The 23,624-nt window shown below is 31.1% G+C and overlaps 3 protein-coding genes and 1 long non-coding RNA gene across 5 annotated transcripts; 1 reads left to right on the top strand and 3 right to left on the bottom strand.

The window, feature by feature from the left end:
* Positions 1 to 6,579: 6,579 nt before the first annotated feature.
* Positions 6,580 to 9,799, top strand: LOC114165859 (calcineurin B-like protein 10). Of its 2 annotated transcripts, none has more exons than XR_003599809.1 (9): positions 6,580 to 6,802; positions 6,890 to 7,067; positions 7,158 to 7,240; positions 7,352 to 7,411; positions 8,314 to 8,422; positions 8,523 to 8,597; positions 8,857 to 8,937; positions 9,023 to 9,135; positions 9,456 to 9,799. XR_003599809.1 is itself a non-coding variant. In XM_028050473.1 (9 exons), exons 1-9 carry the CDS (start codon positions 6,773 to 6,775, stop codon positions 9,523 to 9,525), a joined length of 777 nt encoding a protein of 258 aa, XP_027906274.1. In that variant the 5' UTR covers positions 6,581 to 6,772; the 3' UTR covers positions 9,526 to 9,799. The 2 variants fall into 2 exon arrangements, 1 of the variants encoding a protein (XP_027906274.1); XM_028050473.1 differs by having other exon boundaries at positions 6,581 to 6,802; positions 8,523 to 8,575.
* Positions 9,800 to 11,269: 1,470 nt separating this feature from the next.
* Positions 11,270 to 13,118, bottom strand: LOC114166089. Its single transcript, XR_003599849.1, has 3 exons — positions 12,868 to 13,118; positions 12,690 to 12,752; positions 11,270 to 11,497 (listed from the first exon to the last, which is right to left on the bottom strand). It is a non-coding gene; the product is annotated as an uncharacterized LOC114166089 (long non-coding RNA).
* Positions 13,119 to 14,383: 1,265 nt separating this feature from the next.
* LOC114166334 (3-epi-6-deoxocathasterone 23-monooxygenase CYP90D1) lies at positions 14,384 to 18,957 on the bottom strand. The gene is made up of 8 exons (XM_028051047.1): positions 18,570 to 18,957; positions 18,046 to 18,370; positions 17,392 to 17,541; positions 17,045 to 17,290; positions 16,624 to 16,713; positions 16,357 to 16,542; positions 16,161 to 16,282; positions 14,384 to 14,836 (listed from the first exon to the last, which is right to left on the bottom strand). Exons 1-8 carry the CDS (start codon positions 18,770 to 18,772, stop codon positions 14,746 to 14,748), a joined length of 1,413 nt encoding a protein of 470 aa, XP_027906848.1. The 5' UTR covers positions 18,773 to 18,957; the 3' UTR covers positions 14,384 to 14,745.
* A 1,821-nt stretch (positions 18,958 to 20,778) lies between these two features.
* On the bottom strand, positions 20,779 to 23,380 carry LOC114165862. The gene is made up of 3 exons (XM_028050475.1): positions 23,230 to 23,380; positions 22,954 to 23,133; positions 20,779 to 21,369 (listed from the first exon to the last, which is right to left on the bottom strand). The coding sequence occupies exons 1-3, from the start codon at positions 23,276 to 23,278 to the stop codon at positions 21,065 to 21,067; spliced, it is 534 nt and encodes a 177-aa protein (XP_027906276.1). The 5' UTR covers positions 23,279 to 23,380; the 3' UTR covers positions 20,779 to 21,064.
* Positions 23,381 to 23,624: the final 244 nt, after the last annotated feature.

Genomic DNA, 23,624 nt, shown 5'->3' with positions numbered 1-23,624 from the left:
GTTGAGACAAAAATTAAAATACAGGGATCAAATTGAGTTTAGGAAAATGACACCTGGCATAATAGTGACACGTATCACTACCACGTGTCATGATGTCAGCTTGACACGTGTCAAATTTTTTTATTTAAAAAGAATCAAAAATAATAAAAAAATCAAAAAAATTAAGAACTGACATGTGATATCCTATTTAAAGTCGCTACTACACCACTAACGGAAAGAACTTAATTGCATCAAATTTCCCAAAATAGGAATCAAATTGAGATAAAAATAAATTGAGGGACCAAATGGATATTTTGCTACAAAAATGGAAACCAAATGTATAATTTAACCTAAAATTAATAAAAGTAATTATCAATGATTGTTATACAATTATATGTATTGTATGTATTAAATTCAAAATATATTGTATAAGAAATAATTCTTTAAAAAAAATGATAAACTAAGCATATCATCATTTGTAAAGAAATTGAAGTTCATCATTTGTAGACATTTACTAATGCAAAAAGGAGATTTAAATCAGTTATGGAGTGTGTATTAAATTGATTCTAGAATCAATCTAATATGAGACGATATAATATGTCTTTCACATATTAGATCGGTTATTCCAATCCATCTAATACCTAAATATTAGATCAATTTTTGATACCTGGTCTTATATTCTTTACAACATAGTATATTAGATTCATTGTGACACCAACCAATCTAATACGTTAAGTTATTTAAAAAAAACAATCAATATTATATCGATTTTGGCTATAACTGATATAATACAACACATATTAGATCGGTTGGTTAAGAGCATAATCGATATAATATTAGTTGTTTTTCTTTTGAAGTGCATTTTGTAGTTGCAACTAACCCAAACTTGTTGCATTCAAAACCAAACAGTATAGTTCCAACCCATTTATATAGTACAAAATTGAACAACAATTCAAATTCAATAATGAATTTGACCAAAATATTTCCTAGGCATAAAGACAACTAATGCAACAAAGTAAAAGATGTACATATGAACTAATTTTTATACGATAAGAAATACTTGACTCATTCAGTTCTTACTTCATCAATCTTCTCAGATCTCAATGATTTAACATCGTCAAAATTCATAGTTCAGAACAATGAATGTGTATTATTAGTTAAGTATTTTATAATATGTTTCAAAGAATTTTTTTTTTGATTTTTTATCTCATCCCAAGAATCTTCTATTTAAAATATCCACCATTTTTGCTTATTTTTAATATTTATTTATTTTATTTTGTACTTTAATTTATAAAATTATCTTTTGTCGCATTTAAATATGAAAATGTTAGATATAGATTCAACAATAAATAAATAAATATATATATATATATATATATATATATAATTGTAATGACAAAGTTAAATTTTCTAAAGTTAGAACATTAAACATTTCTTCGTTACCAAGACTAAAATTATGAATTGGAGTGAAGCAAAAAAAAAACATATAAGCTTGTTTTTTAGGTTAAACTACTTCCTTGTTCACGTTTTTTATAGATTACACATGTTTTTAATTGCAGAATAAAAACAACCGCATTCAGTGACAAAACTCTCTTTTTAAATATTCAATATTCCATTATATTTTTAGTTGAAAAGTAAATATAGAGAACGTGGAAAATGTGAAGCCAAAATGGACATTAATTTTAATATTTATGATAGAAAACAAAAAGGACAACTCTTGATAACTTTAATTCTCAAGTTGTTTGGATTATTTGTTTGTCGTTGATTCTCAATAGATATTCTTTTCTAAGTTTTGAAAGTTAAGCCATTTTTTTAGTGAATTCAGTTAGTGAATTTTAGCAACTGCATCGTGCTATACAAGTTAATAACAAAAACTCTATAAAATTTATATATTAAGTTTTAATTAGTGGGATGATACCACCTTTGTTCATATCTGTCAGTTTGGTACCCATTTTTAAAAAGATGTGGATCGAATCCCAACTTTTGAAGAAGTGTCTCAATTATATTTCTTTTAAACAACAATTATTAACGTCGTTAACTTTATTCATGATTTTTACCACTAAATTTTAATATAACTATCAATACTTAATTTTGTAAGTTATTTTAAATATCAATATCATTAACTACGTTAATAATTTTGTTTTGAAAAGAACCTTATTGAAGTATCTTTTCAAAAATTGATACTCAATTGACATCCTTTCAAAAACAGATACCAAACTGATATATCCGAACGAAACCACGTACCAAATAAATAATCCATATATTAATATCGAAATAATCTTCAACGCATACGTATTAGCGTCAACTTTATTCTTTAACCTTAATGACTACATAATCTCACAAAACCTCAAAACGTAGCATAATTATTGCACTTTTTTATAATTAAATCATATTTTTTTTATTCTTTGAGATACCAAAGTAAATGGTCATATATATTCCTGAAAAATTTTACTACCCTTACTTTTATTATTATTATTGTAAATTTTATTGTGTGTTTGCCACGTTCAAAGACGAGTTTGATTTGTTTATTTTAAAAAAAATATTAATTTACCAAAAACTTCTTTAAAATTAGAAAAACCAGACAAGCCAATAATTTTCTAAAGTCAGTGAAACTAAACAGTGAATAAGTTTAATTCAAAAAAAAAAAAAATTATAATCTTGTATTGGCTAATATTTATCTAGATATACTAAATTATATTTGAGTGAAAAGCTATAGTATTAGCAAAGATGCTTACGCAATTAAACTAATATCTAAACAAGCATTTTTGTTTAATTAAATTACAATTATGGACATCAAAATATTGGAATAGTTATTTTCATATCTAATATGTTTAACTAATTAATCATTCACTTACAACGTGAATCTATATTTTACATTATCAATTTGTTCGAATTAATTTTTAAGATTGCAAACATATTTTATAAATAAACAAATACAGAGATTTCCAACAAAATTTAAATATCATTTTAAATTATCAAATGAACTTAAAATAAATTAAATTGAAAGCAATGTGAAATAAAATGAAGTTCAAACAAATTATCTCTCATATTAACAATCATCATATTTTAAGAATATTTTCTTATGAAATTTCTCTAATCACATCATTAAGTATATGAAGACTTTATCTTTACACAATGTCAATTATTTCTTGTTTGAATGGCCCGTATAAAGACAATATGCTAACACATCAAATATAATATCAACATACATGTCTATATCAATATATAAAAAACATTTCTCTCTTTTGTGTCCACCTTTCAAAATTCTAATTTTACTCTTTAAAATATAATTATTTATTAAATTTTTGAAAATTGACCGTTATTTTTACAAGTTTTTTATAAAATCGTCTATCTCGATTTTTTCTTTTTTTCCTATTTATCAACTGTTATTCTCTCATCTTTTATGATATATTTCATTTTATTTTTTATAAATTTAATTTAATTTTATATATTAACTTAATCACATTACAATATCATCACCTACTAATATAATATCATATATATGTAAAAAATGCGTACACAGGCACGAAACGATAGCACCTGTGTTTACGCTAGTTTGAAATAAATTTTTTGACACCATACATCTTTTTGTAGTAGAGTCTTTATTAAGAGCGTGTTAAACCTTTGCATTTTTTAAAATAATTTTTCCTTCAATTTACATGTTATTATATAAAAAAATTATAAAAAATTGATAAAATATGATTAATTATCTGACATCTTCTATAATGTTGTTAGTTTATCAAATTTATTGGTAAAAGATATTTTGAAAAGAAAAAAAAAATCTTAGTCGTTAGGAACCGAAAATGATTTTTCAAATTTAATAGAATAAACCACTTTGAAAAAAAAAATAGAGACCACAACCAAATTTACTTCAATTTAAAACGAGAAATATCAATTATTTTTAAAAAACATTTTCAGCTTTCACTATTTGTTTTGGAGCGTGAAGCCAAAGTTGAAACAGACTAAGATAGCATTAACGTCAAGGATTCTAATTAATTAATTAATTAGTTAGGAGATTAATTAATTGGTCCTCCACCACCAATAATTGACCTTTAAATAAATTATAAGACTCTTATTTGACATCTACATCAACCAAGTCTTCTAATTTTAGAAAAAAAAGCATTGCCCTACTACTGATTGCTACTTTATAATATTAATGAATTGTAAATTCTTTTAATGTATATTATTATAGATCATAAAGTAAGGATATGATATAAAAAAACAAGTTAATTAAATTTGAAGGCTATGATAAATAAGGAACTTATTATAAAATTTATTGTTAATAAGATGATATGGTAATTTAATTTTTATGTTACATCAAATTAGCAATTATATTATTTAGTTAACAAAAAATTTAATACTAAGTGCTCAATTATTATTTTTTATTTTAAATACTCAATAAACTAACAAATCTAATAGAAAAAACAGTTTTAAAGTTTACCGACAATTTAAAACTTAATTAAACTTAAAAAGAGTTTTAAATAATAATTTTTATAAAATTTGAAATATATAAATATAGTAGTTACGGAGTAATTAATTGGCCAAATTAAGCCAATAACACGAATATTGAGAATGCCATTTATTTAATATTAGTAATTAGTAATATGATATTCAACATTACTTAACGAAAAAACATTAGAAACCTGTAGAGAAAAGATAAATATTTTACTAAAACTCATTCATAATTATTTATCACAGCTAACAATTTAATTACATTAAATGAATTAAAGTGTAATGTAAATTGATTTCCTCAGAATATATATATATATATATATATATATATATATATATATATTAATACAAAATTTTCTAAAGTGTAAAAAAAGTAATTCTTGTATGATTTTTAAAATAATTGTTGCATACTAATAATAATTAGAATGAGTCATAGTTTCGACACGTATATTATCTATTTTTAGAAAAATATTTTAAACGTAAAATAGAAAAGGGTATGTATCTCACCAAAAATACCAAGAACATCTTAGATTTTAATATACAGTATTAATTATTTAAAAATAATAATTAAATGTTTGTTTAATCTTTAAATTTTCACACAAAATTTAAATTTATTGTTGTTCAAAACTTTAATATAATTTGTGTCATACTTGAAAAATAATACATATATTCGTCTTAGTCTAATTATATTAAAAAAATTATACGTCAATATTTATTAAAATTAGTGTTTAAATTACTTATTTTTACATTATTTATTTTTACATTATTCGGTTTAAATAAACATAATTTAACATGTAAAAAATTGAAAAAATTACTTCTATTTTATGATGCACCGATATTTCAACCTAGGTCACGTATTTGTGTACGACACATATCCGTGTACAACACGTATCGTGTCCAATACTTTAGGATACTTTATCGATACTTATCAAAGAAGTATATAATTTATAAAGTTGTAGTACACTACAAAAAATCTTTGAATAATGACTAATTTTAGTAACAAAAAGTAATCAGTCATTATACAGTAACCAAATTGACAACTAAAATAGTTTCAAAAAATTATAATTGGTCTCTAAATTGATAATTAAAATAGTTTCAATTATGAATTAGTTTCTAAATTGGTCACTAACATTAGATATCGGGTTTTGGCTATTAAAATAATTAGGCTCTGATAAGAAAATTTAGATTCACACAATAACAATTATATAATTATTATATTTTTTAAAGAATTATTGTATATTTTTTAATATTCATATATAACGTATCATATTATTTTGGAAATGAACGTATAAACGTATCAAATACGTGTTGTATCCGATACACGTATCATATATGTGCATCATAGCTTCTATTTATTTTTAAATTTTAAAATTAAATATATAAAAATTTAAAACAAAAACAAATTTTAATTTCTACTTTAAATTTATAAAAAATATATATTTAAAATTTAAAATATTATATATATATTTTAAAAATTTCAATATTTTTATTTAAATAAGGGTTAAATATGTTTTATGTCCCTCAAGTTTCAGTGAAATTTGGAATTAGTCTATTTTTGAAACTTAACAATTTAGTCATTCTTCCTCCAAAATGTGTGAATTTAGTCCTTTGAAATAAAATTTGTTAAGTTTATCTGATGTTTCAAGCGTATTTCATGATAGTATTTAAATTGTTTATACCATTTGACACATCTTCGTTTCAATGTTAATTCAAATATTATCATAAAATGCGTTTAAAATGTCAAATAAACTTAACAAAAATTGTTAAAAAAAACTAAATCCACATATTTTTAAAGATAAAAGATTAAATTAATATAAAATCTCAAGTGACTAATTCCAAAATTTACTTAAATTAAAAAAAAACATATTTAACCGTAAATAAGAAAAGTAAGAAACATAAACGTACAACAAAATTGGAACTATTATTGAATAGACAACTATTTGTACCAAACATGATGATGACTAGGCCAACCCCACATCCCATCAAGAAGTGCTTAATCCACGTGGATAAAACCTAGTCGCCAAGTTAATTAATAATTAATAACTAATAAATAGTGAAATATCCTTCTTATTCTTATTTTATTAACATTCATTCTCAGCCTCAAGTTGTGGTCAAATCCCCTTTGACCAACCTTTGTTAGTTGTCTTAATTTTACATTGACATTTTATGATAACTAGTCTTAACATTTTCATGTGCTATTTATTATCCATATAAAAATAGTAGTAATAATAAATAAACATTTTTAATATATAAATAAATATTTTGAAGGGATAAATACTGTGATAATTCATAGATATTCAAATTCTGTTTCTGATTCTGCGAAAAAGTTTTGGAAGATGAAATGGATTATCAACAGACCGGTGTATCGCTGGTAACACTTTTTTCTTGAACTAGGGATTTCGATTTGTGTTTCGTAATTGCGTAAACGAATTATGAGTTTGCCATTGATTTGTGTCAGAGATCGAGCTTGACGTTTGGAGAGACGCTGTGTGCGGTGTTCATTCCGCTCATAGGACTTGTTGAAGCTTTGGTTTTCAGCTTAACCGGTTGCTTCGATTTCCATTCTCCGGCGAAGAAGAAGAAACCCTCTTCTACTACCTTCGATGACATTCTTGCCCTCGCCAAGGATTCTCAGTGTTTGTTTTTTTGTTAATTTAATTTTCAGCTGTTTTTGTTTATTTTTGCTGAGGAAATGTAGTTTAAAGTTCCTGATTTGTGTGTGGCAGTTACTGTTAATGAAATTGAGGCTTTGCACGAGTTGTTCAAGAAGTTGAGTAGCTCAATCATTGACGATGGCCTCATCCACAAGGTAGCTGGCTAGATTGGGATTTGGGGATCAATGTCTCCTTGATCCTAAGTTTGTACATTTTTGTTTATCCTAATTTTAACTCTTGTTTGTTTGTTTGTTTGTTGTGTGAAGGAAGAACTCACATTGGCACTGTTTAAGACCACTACTGGGGAGAATCTTTTCCTTGACAGGGTATAAGCATTTTCGCAACTGTTTTTTTTTTTTTTTTTTTTCTGATTTCTTGATTTGTTTCATGACCCAGTGTGGACTAATTGGTTTGGAGGTGAGGAACCAATGGATTTTGATGGAAGGGAGGCTGATCTAATTTTTGTCAAAATTCAACTTCGATTTGCAAAGAAAACATTTTCAGGAGACCAAACTAGTTCATGCCCTTTCTTCGCTCCAATTTGTTTCACTAAGATTCTCGATGTAGCTTTTTTAGTAAAAATATCGGCGAGTACAATGCTGCTGCCTCAACGCAAATTTCTGCTGAAAAATAAATTACAATATCCAGAGCTCCATATATCACTCTTTATTTTTCCTGAGTCTCCTTCACAATCCTCTGTGGAACATTGTCGACGGTTTTAGACCCAAAGATACTTTTTTCTAGTCTATTATGTTATGTGATGCGTGATCAACAAACTATAATGTGTTTTTGTATCATTCCTTTTCTAGTCTCTTGCTGGCAAGACGAGTCCTTTCATCCTTTTGTAAATGATTGTGAACTCTGACTAAAGTCTGAAATTGCTATGATAAATTGATATTATTTTCTAGATTTTCTTGTCATTCGGTTAAAACTCTATGAAAGATCAAAGATGTATGTGTGTATGATAGAGATATTGGAAGGTGTATCGTACGGATTGACAACCATATATGTGGTGTTTAAATATCTAAATTTACATTGTTGACTCTCTATGATTTACCCTATAGTGTATGGTGATGATGTTTTATGCACATTCTCCCCATTTCCCTAAAAAAAATGTCATGGTTGCATGCATATGTACTTGTTTTGCTGAATGGTCTGTTGTTTGCTGCTGTTTGTCTTTTTTGAATTGTGTATTTGAGTTCATTCTAATGATTACAAAATTCTCTAGGTGTTTGATGTTTTCGATGAAAAAAGAAATGGTGTTATAGAATTTGAGGAGTTTGTGCATGCTCTCAATATCTTTCATCCTTGTACTCCTCTGGAAAAGAAAATTGACTGTAAGTCTTCAGCAGGAGTTTTGCATTTGTGTTTCTACATCCTCTATTTTATTGCTGTAATATTGATAAAAATTAACTTTTTTTATTGGTTTGCTTGTAGTTTCTTTTAGAATGTATGACTTGAGACAGACCGGATATATTGAGCGAGAAGAAGTGAGTATCTTGGCATGTCCAGGTTATCACTATGTTATTGGCTTTAATATATTTTTGTTATCATAGCACCGGAATTCCCTTGGTGCAATATTAATTTTATTTGACAAGTTCAACAAAGAAAAGGGTGGTGATGATTCAAGTCTATGGCATTCTAACGTCTACTAATTAATATATAAAACTCAAAATAACCATCACGATGTCTACTATTTTCTATAATTCTTTCCCCGTATTGATCTGAGTTTACAGTTGGAACTGTTTTGTTAACCTGCGACTCTTTCCAGGTTAGGCAAATGGTTGTTGCCATTTTGTCAGAATGTGGCATTGATCTGGATGATGAAACCCTTGAAACCATTATTAATAAGGTAATTGTTTGCAGGAAAGTATTTTTCCCTATGTTATTTTTAATTTCGATCTTTTATGTGGCTTTTTCTTTTAAAAAAATGCCAGACATTTCAAGACGCCGATGCTGATAAAGATGATAAAATAAGCAAAGAAGAATGGAAGGCATTTGTCACTCGAAACCCAACACTCTTGAAGCACATGACTCTTCCTCATCTGGCGTAATTAATTTCCTTAATTTATCTCTTTCGCTAGTATCTTTTACCACTATTCATCATTCCTTGTGTAGGTTCTTCTTAAAAGCAGGAAATAAAGTGAAAATAAGTTGGGACATTTGTAATTGATAAAAACATATAAATTGAAAATGAAAACAAAAACAACCAAGTGCAGCGGAGAATTTTGAGGAATCAATGTTTTATAATGTCAATGTTTAACCCATACATTTATTTCAGATTAATAGAAAAATATATTTTGAGGAGGTTTTCATTGCATTGGATGAGACTGAGTTCATTTATTTTATTGTTGTTTGTTCACTTGCCAGGGACATCAGCACACTGTTTACCAGTTTCATTTTCAACACCGGAGTTGATGATTCTCACTGGCAACCATAAACAGTGAGGAGTGGAAGCTTGTTTTGTGGCACCATGTTGCTGTTCTGAGAAGTAGATTCCAGTCTCTCAATATGCTGTTGAAGGAGAGAATAGTGGAAGAGGATGAACACAAAAGAGGGTTGAAAATCTGATACATGATTGCTTCTTGTACACCTCATTTTTGAGCTGTGTACAAAATTTATTTGTACGGGAAAATATGTGAAGAAATGTATTTTATTTATTGAAATTTGAGCTAAGCTTGGTTTTAATCTTCCATATATTTTTTTTAAACTCATTTTGGATTCTAAAATGTGAGAAAGGAAGTTTACTCAAGTTTTCTGTGTAGGGATTAAATAAAATTATTTTAGTCTTTTAAATTTAGTATTTAGGAATTTAAATTGTAGTTTTTTAAAATTTTTGAAAAATTAAAATGATTTTATAAAAACATAATTGAATTTATTAACAATATAGTGCCTTTATGATAAAGTTTTAGTTCACTAAAAAATTTCAATTGGAATTAGGTTGGATTGAAAATCTAAACTTGACCTCTTTCTGTTACCTGTTAGGAGACTCATTTATTCCATTATTTATTTTTATAATGGGATGGTTTCACAACTCTTTAGTAATTATTTTTATATTTTTTGAAAATCCAAATTATTAATTGTTTTAAAATTTCTTTTATGTTGAGATTTGTGCTTTCTTTCCTAAAGTATCAACTTAATAATTTTATTTTATCTTAACTTATTTACATTTTAAACATCATTGTTTTTATTCTCCGAGATATGAAGGTGATTAATCTGTAACCCAAGACACTGCCGAAAAAGATAACAGATTAAAAAATGTTTTCAAATTTACTTATCTCATGAATTCTACATTACTTATACATTTATTTATTTAAATTAATTTATATCTTTCCTATAATAATTTAAACACACGCACACTAAATGCTTTGTGGTCATTACATATACTTCATGAGCTATACTCATAGAGATGAATGTATATATTAGAAAACTAACTTTTGCTTTTCATTATATGGAAATTATAATAAGCTTTTCACACATTAGTTTAAAAAAAACGGCTAAATACTTAAATTTCTTTTTCATTTTTTCAAGATACATTATTCTTCAAAAGTTTGGAAGAAGCAACAATCGACTAGATTTTTTAGTTTTTAGTCTTATATTTATATTTGGAATCATTAAAACGTGTGCCAGTATGATCTTTTGCCTTTTCTTTTCTTTTCCGATGAGATGTTTAAAAAAAATTCATTTTTTTTTCTAATTTTAATATAAAGCATTTAGATTTTACTTCTGCAAAGTCTCAAATCACCTTAGAGTACAACTTTATCTCTTGTATTTGTTAAATCCATTATTTGGAATTCCAAATTAAAATAACACATAAAATAAATATGTTTAGGTGAGAGTGTTTCAAAAGCTGCAGTGCAACATGTGTTAATGTAAAAAAAGAAAAATGTCTCCATGCACTTGATTGAATAGTTACACTCTTTAACTTTTAATGCTGAGATAATTAAATATATATATAAAATGGGATAAAATATCATTATCCAAAAATAAATATAAGGTTAAAAGTTTAATTGTTTTTTTCACTCAAATTTGAACTTCTTATTTTCACATAGTTACGGGTTAAAATAGAATTAGTTCAAGGACTTTTTGTGACATCCCATTTAAATAGATTAAATCTACTAAACAAAAACATCGCATAATTATGATAATAAGAAACAATCAGAACACGTACGGATCTACTATTACAGTTGTCCATAGGAGTACTTAAAAGGAAACGTAGACATACAACCATGCCAAAGACGAAGCAAAGTCTGAACGTTAATTGCCTTACAAAAGGATCGCTCCTAGAACAAGAAACCACAAAAGAGGAGGGCATTAAAGCCTTAAAGACTACTATTAGGAGCTACAGGTAACTAGTCCAAGCTACACAGCACCGCTACCACCAGCAGATCCACTTCCAGTGCTCTTTCCATCTGCTCCCACCGTAAGGTGATCATTGCAAAAGGAAAAGAATCCAGGCAAGAACATACACAACAAAGAAAGGGTAAGCTAGTGTAATTTAAAGTTAACATAGTATATCAGACAAGTACTTAAACAGTTCAAGCATTTCAGCACAGTGAGCACAGAGAATCATGTTATCGCAGACAAGCAGGACACTATGACTCAATTATCCGGATAAATATACTAAGATCGGATTCACTGGACGCTTGCACTTGTGGTGGCCTCTACTGCTCTGCAGAGCCATTGCCAATGGGTTTTACCCTACCACGCACAAGGTTAACCTTCAAGCATCTAAGGTCATTATCCTGCCGAAGACTAAGGCCTCCCACCACTCTCACCACTTGGGTCAGTTTGCTCTACCTGAGACTCACTGACCCATTTGAGTTTCGGGATGCGGTCCTTACTTGAATCCATACCTTAATATATACACTACACACCACCACGAGGTCTCCCCACGAGACTCATGGAATTACGCCTATCACACACCAAATTCATGTTTCATACCATATCCACCACCTTTATCTCAAAACATCAAATTCTCATGCAAGTTCCCAACCAACCAACCACAATCCAAGTGTTGCTCATGCCAACATACAACTTTTAGTTCATAGAAATCAGACAACCGTATATACTCACATGCTTTAGGTCTTGAAAAGGGAAATCAAATAAATCACACAAATCACCACTCAAACCAGAGAGAAAACAAAATTGAGGCAACCTGCTGTGGCAGCCTCGCTCAGGCTAGGAGCCATTGCCCAGACGAGAGAAGTTATCTCGCTCAGGCGATGAGCTCTCGCTTAGGCGAGCCTACAACAGTGGGTTCTGGGAGATTTCACGATCTCTCGCTCAGGCGACGCTGTCTTGCCTGAGCGAGCTGGCCTGTCGCTCAAAACGCAGCCCCTCGCCTGGGCGAGTGCTCGAGACAGAACCCTGAGCGAGTTTCTGGTATTCTCGCTTAGGCGAAACGAGCTCGCCTAGGCGAGAATATCAGTTCTTTCCCACTGTTCCACGCATGCTAGGCAGAAAAACAACACAACCAACATCCAAGAGCACATGCAGCTCGGTTTCATTTGATAAAAACATACTACTCAAGCACATAAACATAAATCAACCCAAAAAGAAACACACAAAATAACTCGGACCGGTGAATCTAGCTTTCCTTACCTTTTTAGACACTAGCACAAGGATAGGTAACCCAAGCAAGAGTAAACGTGATTCTGGAGCAACCTACAGAATTGAGAAGGAACACTCACGAAGTTGAGAATGTGTGTAAGGGAGAATTTAAGACAAAACCGAAGTTTTAACTGGAAGAGGGGAAGGATGAAGTTAAAGCTCAACTTACCTGAGGATATTAAGCTGAGAAGCTAGCTGGAAAAGAATTGAACTTATGCCCTAGCAGAACTCTTGCTTCAGCCAAGAGTGTTTGAAGAAGAGGAGCAGCTCTGGAACAGAAAAGTGAGGAATGAGTGAGTTGGAAGGGGTATTGGGTCCCCCTGGAAGGGCTGGTCTTGAACCTACGAAGAGGCCAGGCCCAACACGCATAAAACTGGAAAAATGGGACTTACACTTTTCACTTTTAATTATTATGTTGAAATATGCATAATAGACAAGGACTAATTCTAGGCTTTTCACCCTCTAAAAATACACAATAAAAATACTAAAATTAACTAATCACGGTTAACTCTTCATTAATTTCATCCTTCATTTTAGAAGAGGAAAATAAGATCAACATTATTGCCTCAAAATGTAATGTGTGTTTGTTTCATGTATACTTTCATACCTTTAAGGTAACTTTTCTTCATTTTATAATATTCTACATATATATGTTGTGTTGTGTGTGTTTTAATAAAAATAAAAAGTAATTGAAAACACTTCAATATGTAAATCATTTTAAGTTTTCTTAAAATCAGTATAAAGGACAAAAAGTAAAAAGAAAAGAAAATTTGAGGTTATAAATAATAAGTTAATAAGGGTTAATTGTGATTTTAAATCATAGATGTAAAATTGAAATTTATCCACGTGTTTCGAACTTTAATAAATTTTGACTATCTGGATATATTTTTTTAGTTTAAAGATATTAAAATAAAACACGTCAAATAATATAAGTAATTTAAATTCTAGTTTGAAACACAATTTAACACGTTAACGAAATTTGATGCAGTTGTAGTGAAATATATTTATTCATTTTTAAAGTTTAAAGACTAAACATATATTAAAATTTAGAGTAAAAACAAATTTTAATTTTATATATAAATTTAAGGATTAAAACATTTAACCGGGTAGATACTCTCGTAAAATAACAAGTACTTATGATACTAACACTTTATTTTCGGTATCAATATCACCCAATTGTGAACGATTAGACTCATTAAGAGGCATTGAGATCAAATTAATCTTACCAATGAAATATTAAGTGAGAGTCATAATAAAGATAAGATGAACAACATGATTCAATTACAGAAAAGTGCTATCTTCAATGAAAAACAATGTTCAATGAATATACTTTGGTTTTATGATTTAGTATTATATATTATGAAAAGGTTTGCACAAAAACGAATTGGAGTTGATGAAGGATCAAGAATCTTAGATCCAAAATGATTTTAGTGCCTTTTGTGTTGTTGTTTAGATGCTTCACATCATTATTCAAACTAAAGGGTGATGGATCTTGTGTACATTAGTCACTTTTTTTCCCTCTTCAATCATCTCTGTCTAAAGTATGAATAAATCTATATTTTAAAGTGGACCTTGAGCAAGTTGTTCTAAGAATAAGATTAATTTATGGGACCCTTAAACTCAAACTATTACCTTTTGTGGCCAATTATTCACCTTATTCAAATAAGTGGTGCAAGAGAAAGAAAAAAAAAAAAAACAGACAAAAGAAACTCTGATTCAAAAACAAGATAAAAGTGCTCTCCCTTACAATCAACCTTTATTTTCCTACCACACTAGGTAAAATGGGAAAGAAAAATTGGTGAAAAAGTAAATACTACCTAATTTAAGGGTCCCTCAATTTGAAACTTTCCATTGTCTTCATGTGGAAGACTAATGCAAGGAGACAAAGAAAAAGCTTATGCAGTTCACCACACGTGTGTCCACCTTAGCCAATCTTTCTGGTCCCCCTTTGCCCTTGTTCTCTTCTTTCACATTTTGTATTTTTCATAGAATGCTTGTTCTTTAGCCTTTGGTAGAAGTGGCTCCACACTTTTTGGCCAACCAAGCCTTAAGATTCCACTCTCCTTACCATCACAGGCATCCTCCTTTTCATTCTTACTGTGGGAAAGTTCACTATTGCATCTGCTTCAGCATGCCATCTGCATGTCAAAACATTGTAAGTGAGTATAAACCTCACATTCCAAACCGATTTTGTAAGGTTAAGTTAAGCTTAAAATTCACTTCTTAACATAATATCTGAGTCATGAGTTAGAGCCTATCCTAGCTAAATCTATGGTTGGTGGACATGTTGTGTCATCTGTTATCAGGAGATTTGTTGTTTGTTGGGCCTATCGTGCTATCAGACAGCTATCAAACCACTCATTAAATGTCTAGCTTCACACTTGAGATGTATATGCTTGGCGTGAAATTTTATAAGATTGAATTAAGCTTAAAATCTACTTTTTAACAAAAGTAAACAAGGAAGATTTAATAGTTCAAAGATGTTAGAAAAGAAAAGCATAAAATGCATTGTTGGATTGCACATAATGCAAACCTAGCAAAGCCTAAATCATTAGGCTGCTTGACCGAGTAATATCAACAATGGCTTTTTTGTCAACCTAACATGATTTGACCAGCATAGCTCCTTATTTTAGCTTCTTCATTTTCTAGGCCATATACATCTTCATACAAGCATGGTGCAATCAGAAGTCAAAACCTATAGTCCTAAGGAACAATATAAAATACACATGCCACATAGTTTGGTTTTCAGTAACAGCTATTTTTGCTTCAAGCTAAATAAGCAAACAGTACCAAGAGACAATAGTTGAATGTATTTCACTAATGAAATAACATACTCTCTGTCTATGTCGGTGTAATCTTGTACTTCTTATGAGATTTTGAATCACTTTTTTCAGTCAAATTGTGTCTATTTTAAATGTTACTAAAGCAAGTATGAACTTGCAGAATGATTATGCTTAAAATCCTCAAGCCTGGCACTGTACTAGCAGTTTAGATACATTCAAGAAGCATCATGGCTTTCCTCACAGTCAAGATTGGTTTGATTAACAAATTAATTATTATTGTTATAAGCAAAAGATTAGGATGAAGTGGCTTTTTTCTGAATTCTGATGTAGCATGTAAGGCTTTCTGGCCCCGGAAACTTTACAACTTGGATTCCTCCTTTGTCCATATGCAAGAAAGAGACATTCATGACATTGACCCACCAGGATATTTATATGTGGGATATGTAATTTTCAGCAATCAAATTTAGTTTCAAAAGAGAAAATCATTAGTGAAAATGTAAAGTAAAGAAAAAGGTCCATGCAAAGCCATTTGGTCCGCTGAGTGACAGAAATTTGCATGTCTGGTGTTATGATTTTGCCTTTGCTCCTATGAGGTCAAAAATTTGGGCATGATGACTTTTTTTTACAATTATTCACTGTGTTCACTCATTAGAAAAGAAGTGAAGTGTTGAATGATTACCTGAATTGAGTGACAAAGTGGTGTAGAAAGATGGAAGCTTCAAGCCTGGCCAAGTCAAGGCCTGGACAAAGCCTTTGTCCCCCTCCAAAAGGAGTGAAATTGCAACTGCTCATATCTTTGTCCTGAAGTTCATCAATTCATCACTTGATCTAAACAAATAACACATAAAATGAACTAACAAGGGGATTTCTCTTACTTGCCACCTCCATGGATTGAACTGATATGGACATTCATAGTTTCTGTCATCTAGATGAACTGATCTAAAATTTGCAAACACACACCACCCTTTTGGTATTAAGTTCCCTTTTATTTCAAAATCTCTCAAGGCCTTTCTCATTACTCCAATTATGATATTTCCCATTCTCAGAGTTTCAGTGATGACCTGCACAAGTAGATTTTGTTAACACAGTGAGTTAAGTGAGAAGTATGGAACATTTTTACTTGTCTTTGATGAGGATCTTACTGTTTGAGTAAATGGCAATGATAGGTAATCACTCCAACACAAGGACTCTCCAACCTGATCTTGAAGTTTCTTAAGCTTCATATTTTCCTCCTGAGAGCATAAAAGTAAATCAGAAAAGATTAGTTCAGAGACTTTCTTAAGGCCACATGTGGCAATCTCATATGATATATGCCACAATTGTCCCTAGTAAAAATTCAAAACCTTTGGTATAACATGGTGGAAAGAAGCATAATAGCAACAAGAAAATGGTTTTCTACTTTTAGCCTAGGCCACTAAGAGTTGGAGTCCTGTGCTTAACTCTACTAAATACTAATTGACCAAAAAACAGCATGAGATAACTTTGAATTCAGAAGTGCTTATGATTTTGTGGTAGGTGAATTTCATTGTAACTGGTGAAGAGGAGATTTAGAAATTACCATACCGTCAATTGCTGCAAAGCTGCTGGGCATTCTGATAGATATTTTGTAGCTAGAGTCATAAGAACTGGCACTGAATCTTCCCCAGGAATCATCATATCAATAATATTATCTGCTATTAAATCATCTGTCAATTTTTCACTTGCATCATTCAGAAGCACATCCACCACATCCTTTGGAACTCTGCAAATGCCACTATTTCTTTTAGCTAGGATAATTCTCCGCACTAATTTCACCATTTTCTTCTTTGCCTAAAACCAAAAAAGTGAAGTTAGTGTTACTAGGTCCATGATCTTGACACATGACATGTATGGTAAAAAATGAAATCAATATCTAACTAAGGCAAATTTACCTGCAAAGATTGATAAAGTTTAGTTCCTGGTAGATTTATTGGTAGAGACATGAGGCCAGAGATAAATTCCTGAAAATGTTTCTTCAGAAGTTCCATTTCTTCTCCTGGATCCAAACTAATCAATGCCTTGACTAGTACATGAAAAGCAATCTGTTGACAGAAAAGAAGTAATTGTCACCTGTTGGTATCTTTGAAAAGAGTAAATTACAATAATCTCAATTTCAATGTAGCATGATTACTACAAAATGATTAAGAACCCCATAAAGATAACTACGTTTTTCACTTTATAATTATATGATCTTGAAACATAAGCTGCTAGATCACCAATTATTACTTCAGTAACTCATACATAAACAAGGAGAAAGTTTGGTCACTTTATCATACAACTTTAGAGTGGTGAATGCTTTGATATAAACAAGTTAACATGTAACTAGATGCCAAGTATAGATTTAAGAGAAGCAGCATCTTTTGTTTTATCTTGTGTCTGATGGAACTATTCTCAAGAAGTCACCGTGAGCAAAACTTAGAAGCTAGATTCTGACTTCTACACCACGTGGGGGAGAGAAAGAAGACAAGGTTTGGCATACACACACATGTGCAAACACTCATTCACCCCTTCAGTCAGAGAAAAGAGAAGGAAACTACAGAGCTAACCTTTTTTGTTTCATCTTGTATGTATACGGGGCTATCTTCTTTCCAACTAGACATTGATTCTGTGACATACTTTTGCATATCTCTGGTGATCTGAGCCTTTAGCTGTTGAGACTTGAAGAAAGCTCCAATGAGTCCATGTATTCTCCTCTGAAGGCTTCCATTGATGAGCAAAATAGAAGACTCTCCCATCAACTGAGTAAGAGACTTGGGATAAGAAGGAACAAAAACTTTTGCATCACTTTGCAGTATAAACTTGTTCACATCAGCATCCGTGGAAACTATTGTGGGGCTTCCAAATATGTGTGACTTGAACACCTTGCCATACCTACAAGTTGCAACACGCCAAATCTTAGTGAAAACAACATGAGTTTATGGATTCAACTTTGTTCACAAAACTAAGGCATGATGAGACTTTTACAACCCAGATGGTTTTTCTTTAGAATATGTTAACTTGTAATGAAGCTGAATTAAAGTGCATGCTTAAGAAAGTGGTGCGTAAAAAATGATTGCATATATGAACTTACATGCTGCGTCGCTTGTCCATGAAGCTCTCAGGGCGATCAGAATAAGCACAAGAAACAAACTCAAGAGTTTCACCGATAAAAGGCCATCCAAGAGTTCCTAATGGAAGTTTATTTCTATATTTTGATTTGAGCCTGTTCCTGTAGAGGAGGATCACAGTGCATAAGAGAAACACTGTCACAGACACAATCAAAATATTGTCCATTATTTTCTCTCTCTCTCACACACACACACTCTATAATACTTCTAGCTTTGGCTTAAATATGCGTAATCATATGGTGGCCACGGCCATAACCACGTTTTTCTTTATGAAAGTTCAGTGTGCATGTGTGTGTACGCGTGCAAGAAGAGGGAGAAGGAGAGAGGTTTTTGTGAAGTCTTAGCTAACTTTTTGCGTTAGGGGAATATAAATATTCATGTGTGTATACATTAACAAAGGCATAACATAGAATTATTATATTCTCAAGGCACAAAGAATTTTAGTGTCCTTTGGACTGAACTGGGTCAATGAGACTTAGTATCTATCTATCTATCTATCTATCAGCTTGGGAATGTCTCTCAGATCAGTGGCTTATTATCTACATCACAAATTCCAAGAAATACACACCATCTACGATAATATATACATCAAATTTACTCTCAGAAAGAATAGTCAAATATATTAAAGTGGGAGAATGTAGAAAGAGTTTTATTATATATATAATGAGATGGTGAAATATTAACTGATAATGCATGTCTGGTTTTTGCTTAGTTTATGATTTGGTTTCACATTATAGAATAAAAGAAGTCCCCACAGAAGGGCATGATTGTTGGTGTAGCACATTGGATTATGGCGTCCCCCCCTTCCTTTTCCTTTGGCAGTAGCAGTTGGAGGACCTCGTGCCTTCATGTGAAACTCAATAAGTCCAACCACATTCCTCCATCATCATCACCTTGCATCAAAACCACTCTCTCTCTCTCTCTTAAACATTTTGTTCAATCCATGCTCTTCTCCAACCTCTCACGTTATCATCATTTGCATCCTTTCTCTTATTATATGCTAGAGGCCACATACCCTTTTCTTTCTCTACCATATAAAAATACTTGTCCTATCCCCACATTTCTGTGACTTTTAAATGTATTGGCTAGTGAAGGTACATGCCTTTAATGGACCAACCAAGAATGAGAGTGACAAAATTGCATGAAAGATGGTATTTAAAGACAAGCCACTCTTCTCCTACTTGATTATTTCATATATGCATGCCTACCCAAAACTTTGATTAAGCTTTTGTAAGTTTCTCTTTGACTGTAGTCAACAATTATGCTTTTTTTGTATTGTTATTATTATTATTATTATCAGAATGGCCTGGTTTTAAAGGGAAACAACCTATCAGATTCAGGCAACCAATTGGCAACAGAGATTATTCGGCGCTGTTCTGAATTTTATTTAACTATTACACAAAATCAGTGAGAATCCCACAAAGAAATTCATACATATTATTGTATATTCTCTTGGAGTTTGAGGAGCTTGGACCATTAACTTCAAGAAAAGCAAGTCTTTTCTGAAAAGAAAAGAAAAACTAGTAGTTGAGAAAATAAGTTATAGTATTTTAGTGCTTGCATGCATGTTGTGGGAACCCTGCCAGTCTGCACAGTGCCATCCGTGTCCACATCCTTTTGGGGAATTGTGCATGTTTACATTAGGCACATGTGAATCTCTCTTCACTATTCTCAAACCTCAACATGGTGAATATGCAATCCAGCACCACAAAACAAACATGGAGAATAAGCATTCTTGGCTTGGAAATTGGAAAATAACCAATCATATATATTAAAGGGAGATGATGAGTTGATGATAGAGAAATAGAGAAAGATGATCCAACAGTTCAAAGTTTTGCTCGTGAAATTATAAACCAGCACACCATGGATATTTCTCGGAAAACATGCCAACCTTTCTATTTATGAGATTTAAATAGAAATTGTTTCTTCCAACAACTAATTTGTAGTAGTCTGATCCATGCTGTCTTACATGCACAGATATAAATACATGAATCCAAATTCAAGAAATGGACAAATTCAGTAAGAAAAAAAAATTGCTTTTGCAAAATTTAATTAGTATTCTCATCTTAGTGCTTTAAATTACCTTACCAAAACCACCCACCGTCCTCTGCACTAGCCATGTGCTGGCTCTAACTCAAATCTGGCTCTATTCACACACAAAACCAATAAAAATATTGAAAACCCAATTGTCATCTATAGGTAAAAAGAACAGGGCCATTGTACATCAAAGGCAATCAACTTTACTATTGTCAGAGCAAAAGGAACCAAGGAACCACATAAAAAAAATTTACAAATGACAATTTTGGATGTCAGGACCCGGAACTCTCAAGCCTCAACAAATGTATAATCTAAAATCCATCAACAAAGTAAACCAAAGAAAAGCATTGGATGAATCAATGCAGGTACATTCGAAGTCAATAACTTTTTTTCTCTGCTGATAAAGATAACAGGAACATAATTAGACACTTGGGATGGATTTTGATCGAATAAGCCTTTTAATCAGAGCTTTCTCTTCATCAATCTTTTGTTTCTCTTCAGCATCTTTTGGCTTTATCTTCCTCTTCTCTTCCAATATCCATTTCAAGAGTTCACGTTGTTGATTTTCTGGAATTGGTTCTCGTTTGACCACAGGATTTGTAGTAGGTGGTGTAGGCACGTTCATCTCCAAAACAGGAGCAGCAGTATCTTTAGTTGAGACAGGAGTTACATCTTGTTCCTCCTCTTCACCAATTTCTTTCTTCTTATTCCCCAAAAACAAGTAAGCTACAGAGTTAGACAATCATCAGTCTAGCAACAACGAGAACAAGACATGTTTTAACAATAGAAATTCATTCATGCATACTAGATTTAGGATCACAAAAGAAAAACACGAGCAAGAATAATAGACTGAAAAATGACATGGCAGAAGAGCAGAGTAGTTACTCTCAATATATTGAACGACACATGTTAAATGTATTAGATAAGCGTGTAAATAAATTTTCGGTATAGAATCCTTAATTGAGAACCCAATTGTTACCATCAAACTAGTTACAAGGTATGCTTTTAAACATCTTCATTGTACTAGTAAGCTGTCCGAAAAATGAAGTGTAGCTTATATAGATAAAACAATTGAAGAACAGTGTATTTTGTATAACTTGGATTTTAAACCTTTTATACTCTATCTTATTAACTAAATCATGCATAGGATAAAGTGCTTGCACATCTTGTTTCTCACAGAGCTAAGATTATAAACATATGCCAATGAATCATCTTCAATCAGATCCGAGGCAAATACTATAGGTTTGTTTGAACACAATATTTTAGTGAAATTTAAAAAACATAAAGCTATTGATCTTTTGCAAAACTGTACATAAGATTATGCATCCATAAATTATGAAATTAAAATGATTACAGAATGCTGATGTACAATATACAGTCTCAAAAATGATTAAGTTATCACCTTGATTATTTTTGTTTGTCAAACCTTGGTTCAATGAATCAATATAAAGAAAATTGTAATAATTGTCAAGACCACAAAACCATCAGTTGCAAATGCAACATAAAAGTTACAATGATAGAAAACTAGCACACTAATCTAAGAAATAATGCTACTAACAACCTCAACTATCATATATTAAGAATATAACAACCAAGCATGCATCGTAGCAATAAAGGCACAAGGTAGCCTCTTTTTCGGCCTTCCATAAAATAACCATCCTCAGACATAGAGTCAAAGCTTTCCATTATAATCATGTTATTTCTTGATTTCTATTTATTTTGTTGGTCATGACCAGACCCAATGCTTTTCAGCTTATGATCTCACTGGCTCCCCACTCATCCTCAGAAGCAGATATCTTATGAAGATCATTAAACCCATCCTCCCTAATAAATCACCACCCTTATGATGTTATGATCTTCTCACTCACCAAACTCATGAACAAACATGTCAAAGTGAAATACAGCTTAATGTAGTACCATCCTACCCACCTCATCCAGAATCAACAATTATTTTCAGGGAGCATTTCAGCATATAAAAGGAGCAAAATAAACACTGGTAAGCCAAAGCCAATATTACCTAACTCAAGGTGTGACTTTACCCTCCCTCATTTGTGCACAAATGAAAACAAATATTACAACCCATGAAATTTCAAACCCAAAGAAAAAGTATGTTTTCCTTCCACCCCATGATCAATAATAACAAGCGATGATTAAAACAGACAAAAAAAATTAAACTTACATCATTCATTCAGGGGAAAAGCCATATCCAATCCAAAGAAGGAAACCCCATCTCATAATTTCCCACATGATCAACAAGGGTCAAAACATTCAAACGAAAAAGAAAAGATTTTTTGGTCAAGGAAAAATTACCTCCGACACCGAGATTCACAGCCAAGAGTATAGGCCAAACAAATTTATAGCGCCGAACAAACGGTACCTTCGGCGGCGGCGGCGGCGGCGGTGGAGCAGCAGCGTGGCCGTGGGTCCCCATCGCCGCCGGCGAGGAATACTCGTTCGATTTCTGTTGTCCTCGAAACTGCTTCAGCTGCGCTGTTACCGTAAACAGAGAAACCTTGAATCAAAATTAAATATTTGATTTTTTCAACAATTTTTTGTCTGAACTAAGAAAAAAATTAAGAAATTAACCTTTTCGAGGCTTGTTAGTATATAGCTTTGGAGGACCTTCTTCACTCATTCTTTTCTTCTCTTTCACTCTTCACTCTTCACCTTATTCCACAGTTTACTCTTGCTTGAATCTTCTTCACTGTTATGTCACACTGTTTCCCATGCATATAAGGAAACCATCATTTTTTATACTTTTTGCTTTAGGGAGTATTTTACCTTATTATCCAAGAAAATTGATATGAAGGACTTTTTTTTAAATTTATGAAAATTGATATATTCTTAAAATTAGAAAAAATGGATAAGTGATGCAAAATTTTATCGTAAGATGTTGAAATACTACTTTTCCTACGACATAGATATTACGTTTCTAGATATTTTATTCAATTTTTGTTCGCACATTTTACTGTAAAAAAAAA

Source organism: Vigna unguiculata, chromosome 10 (genome assembly GCF_004118075.2).
Source record: "Vigna unguiculata cultivar IT97K-499-35 chromosome 10, ASM411807v1, whole genome shotgun sequence".
Classification (NCBI taxonomy): domain Eukaryota; kingdom Viridiplantae; phylum Streptophyta; class Magnoliopsida; order Fabales; family Fabaceae; genus Vigna; species Vigna unguiculata.
Note: the sequence above shows the minus strand (reverse complement) of the source record. Positions and strands in the feature narration are given on the sequence as shown.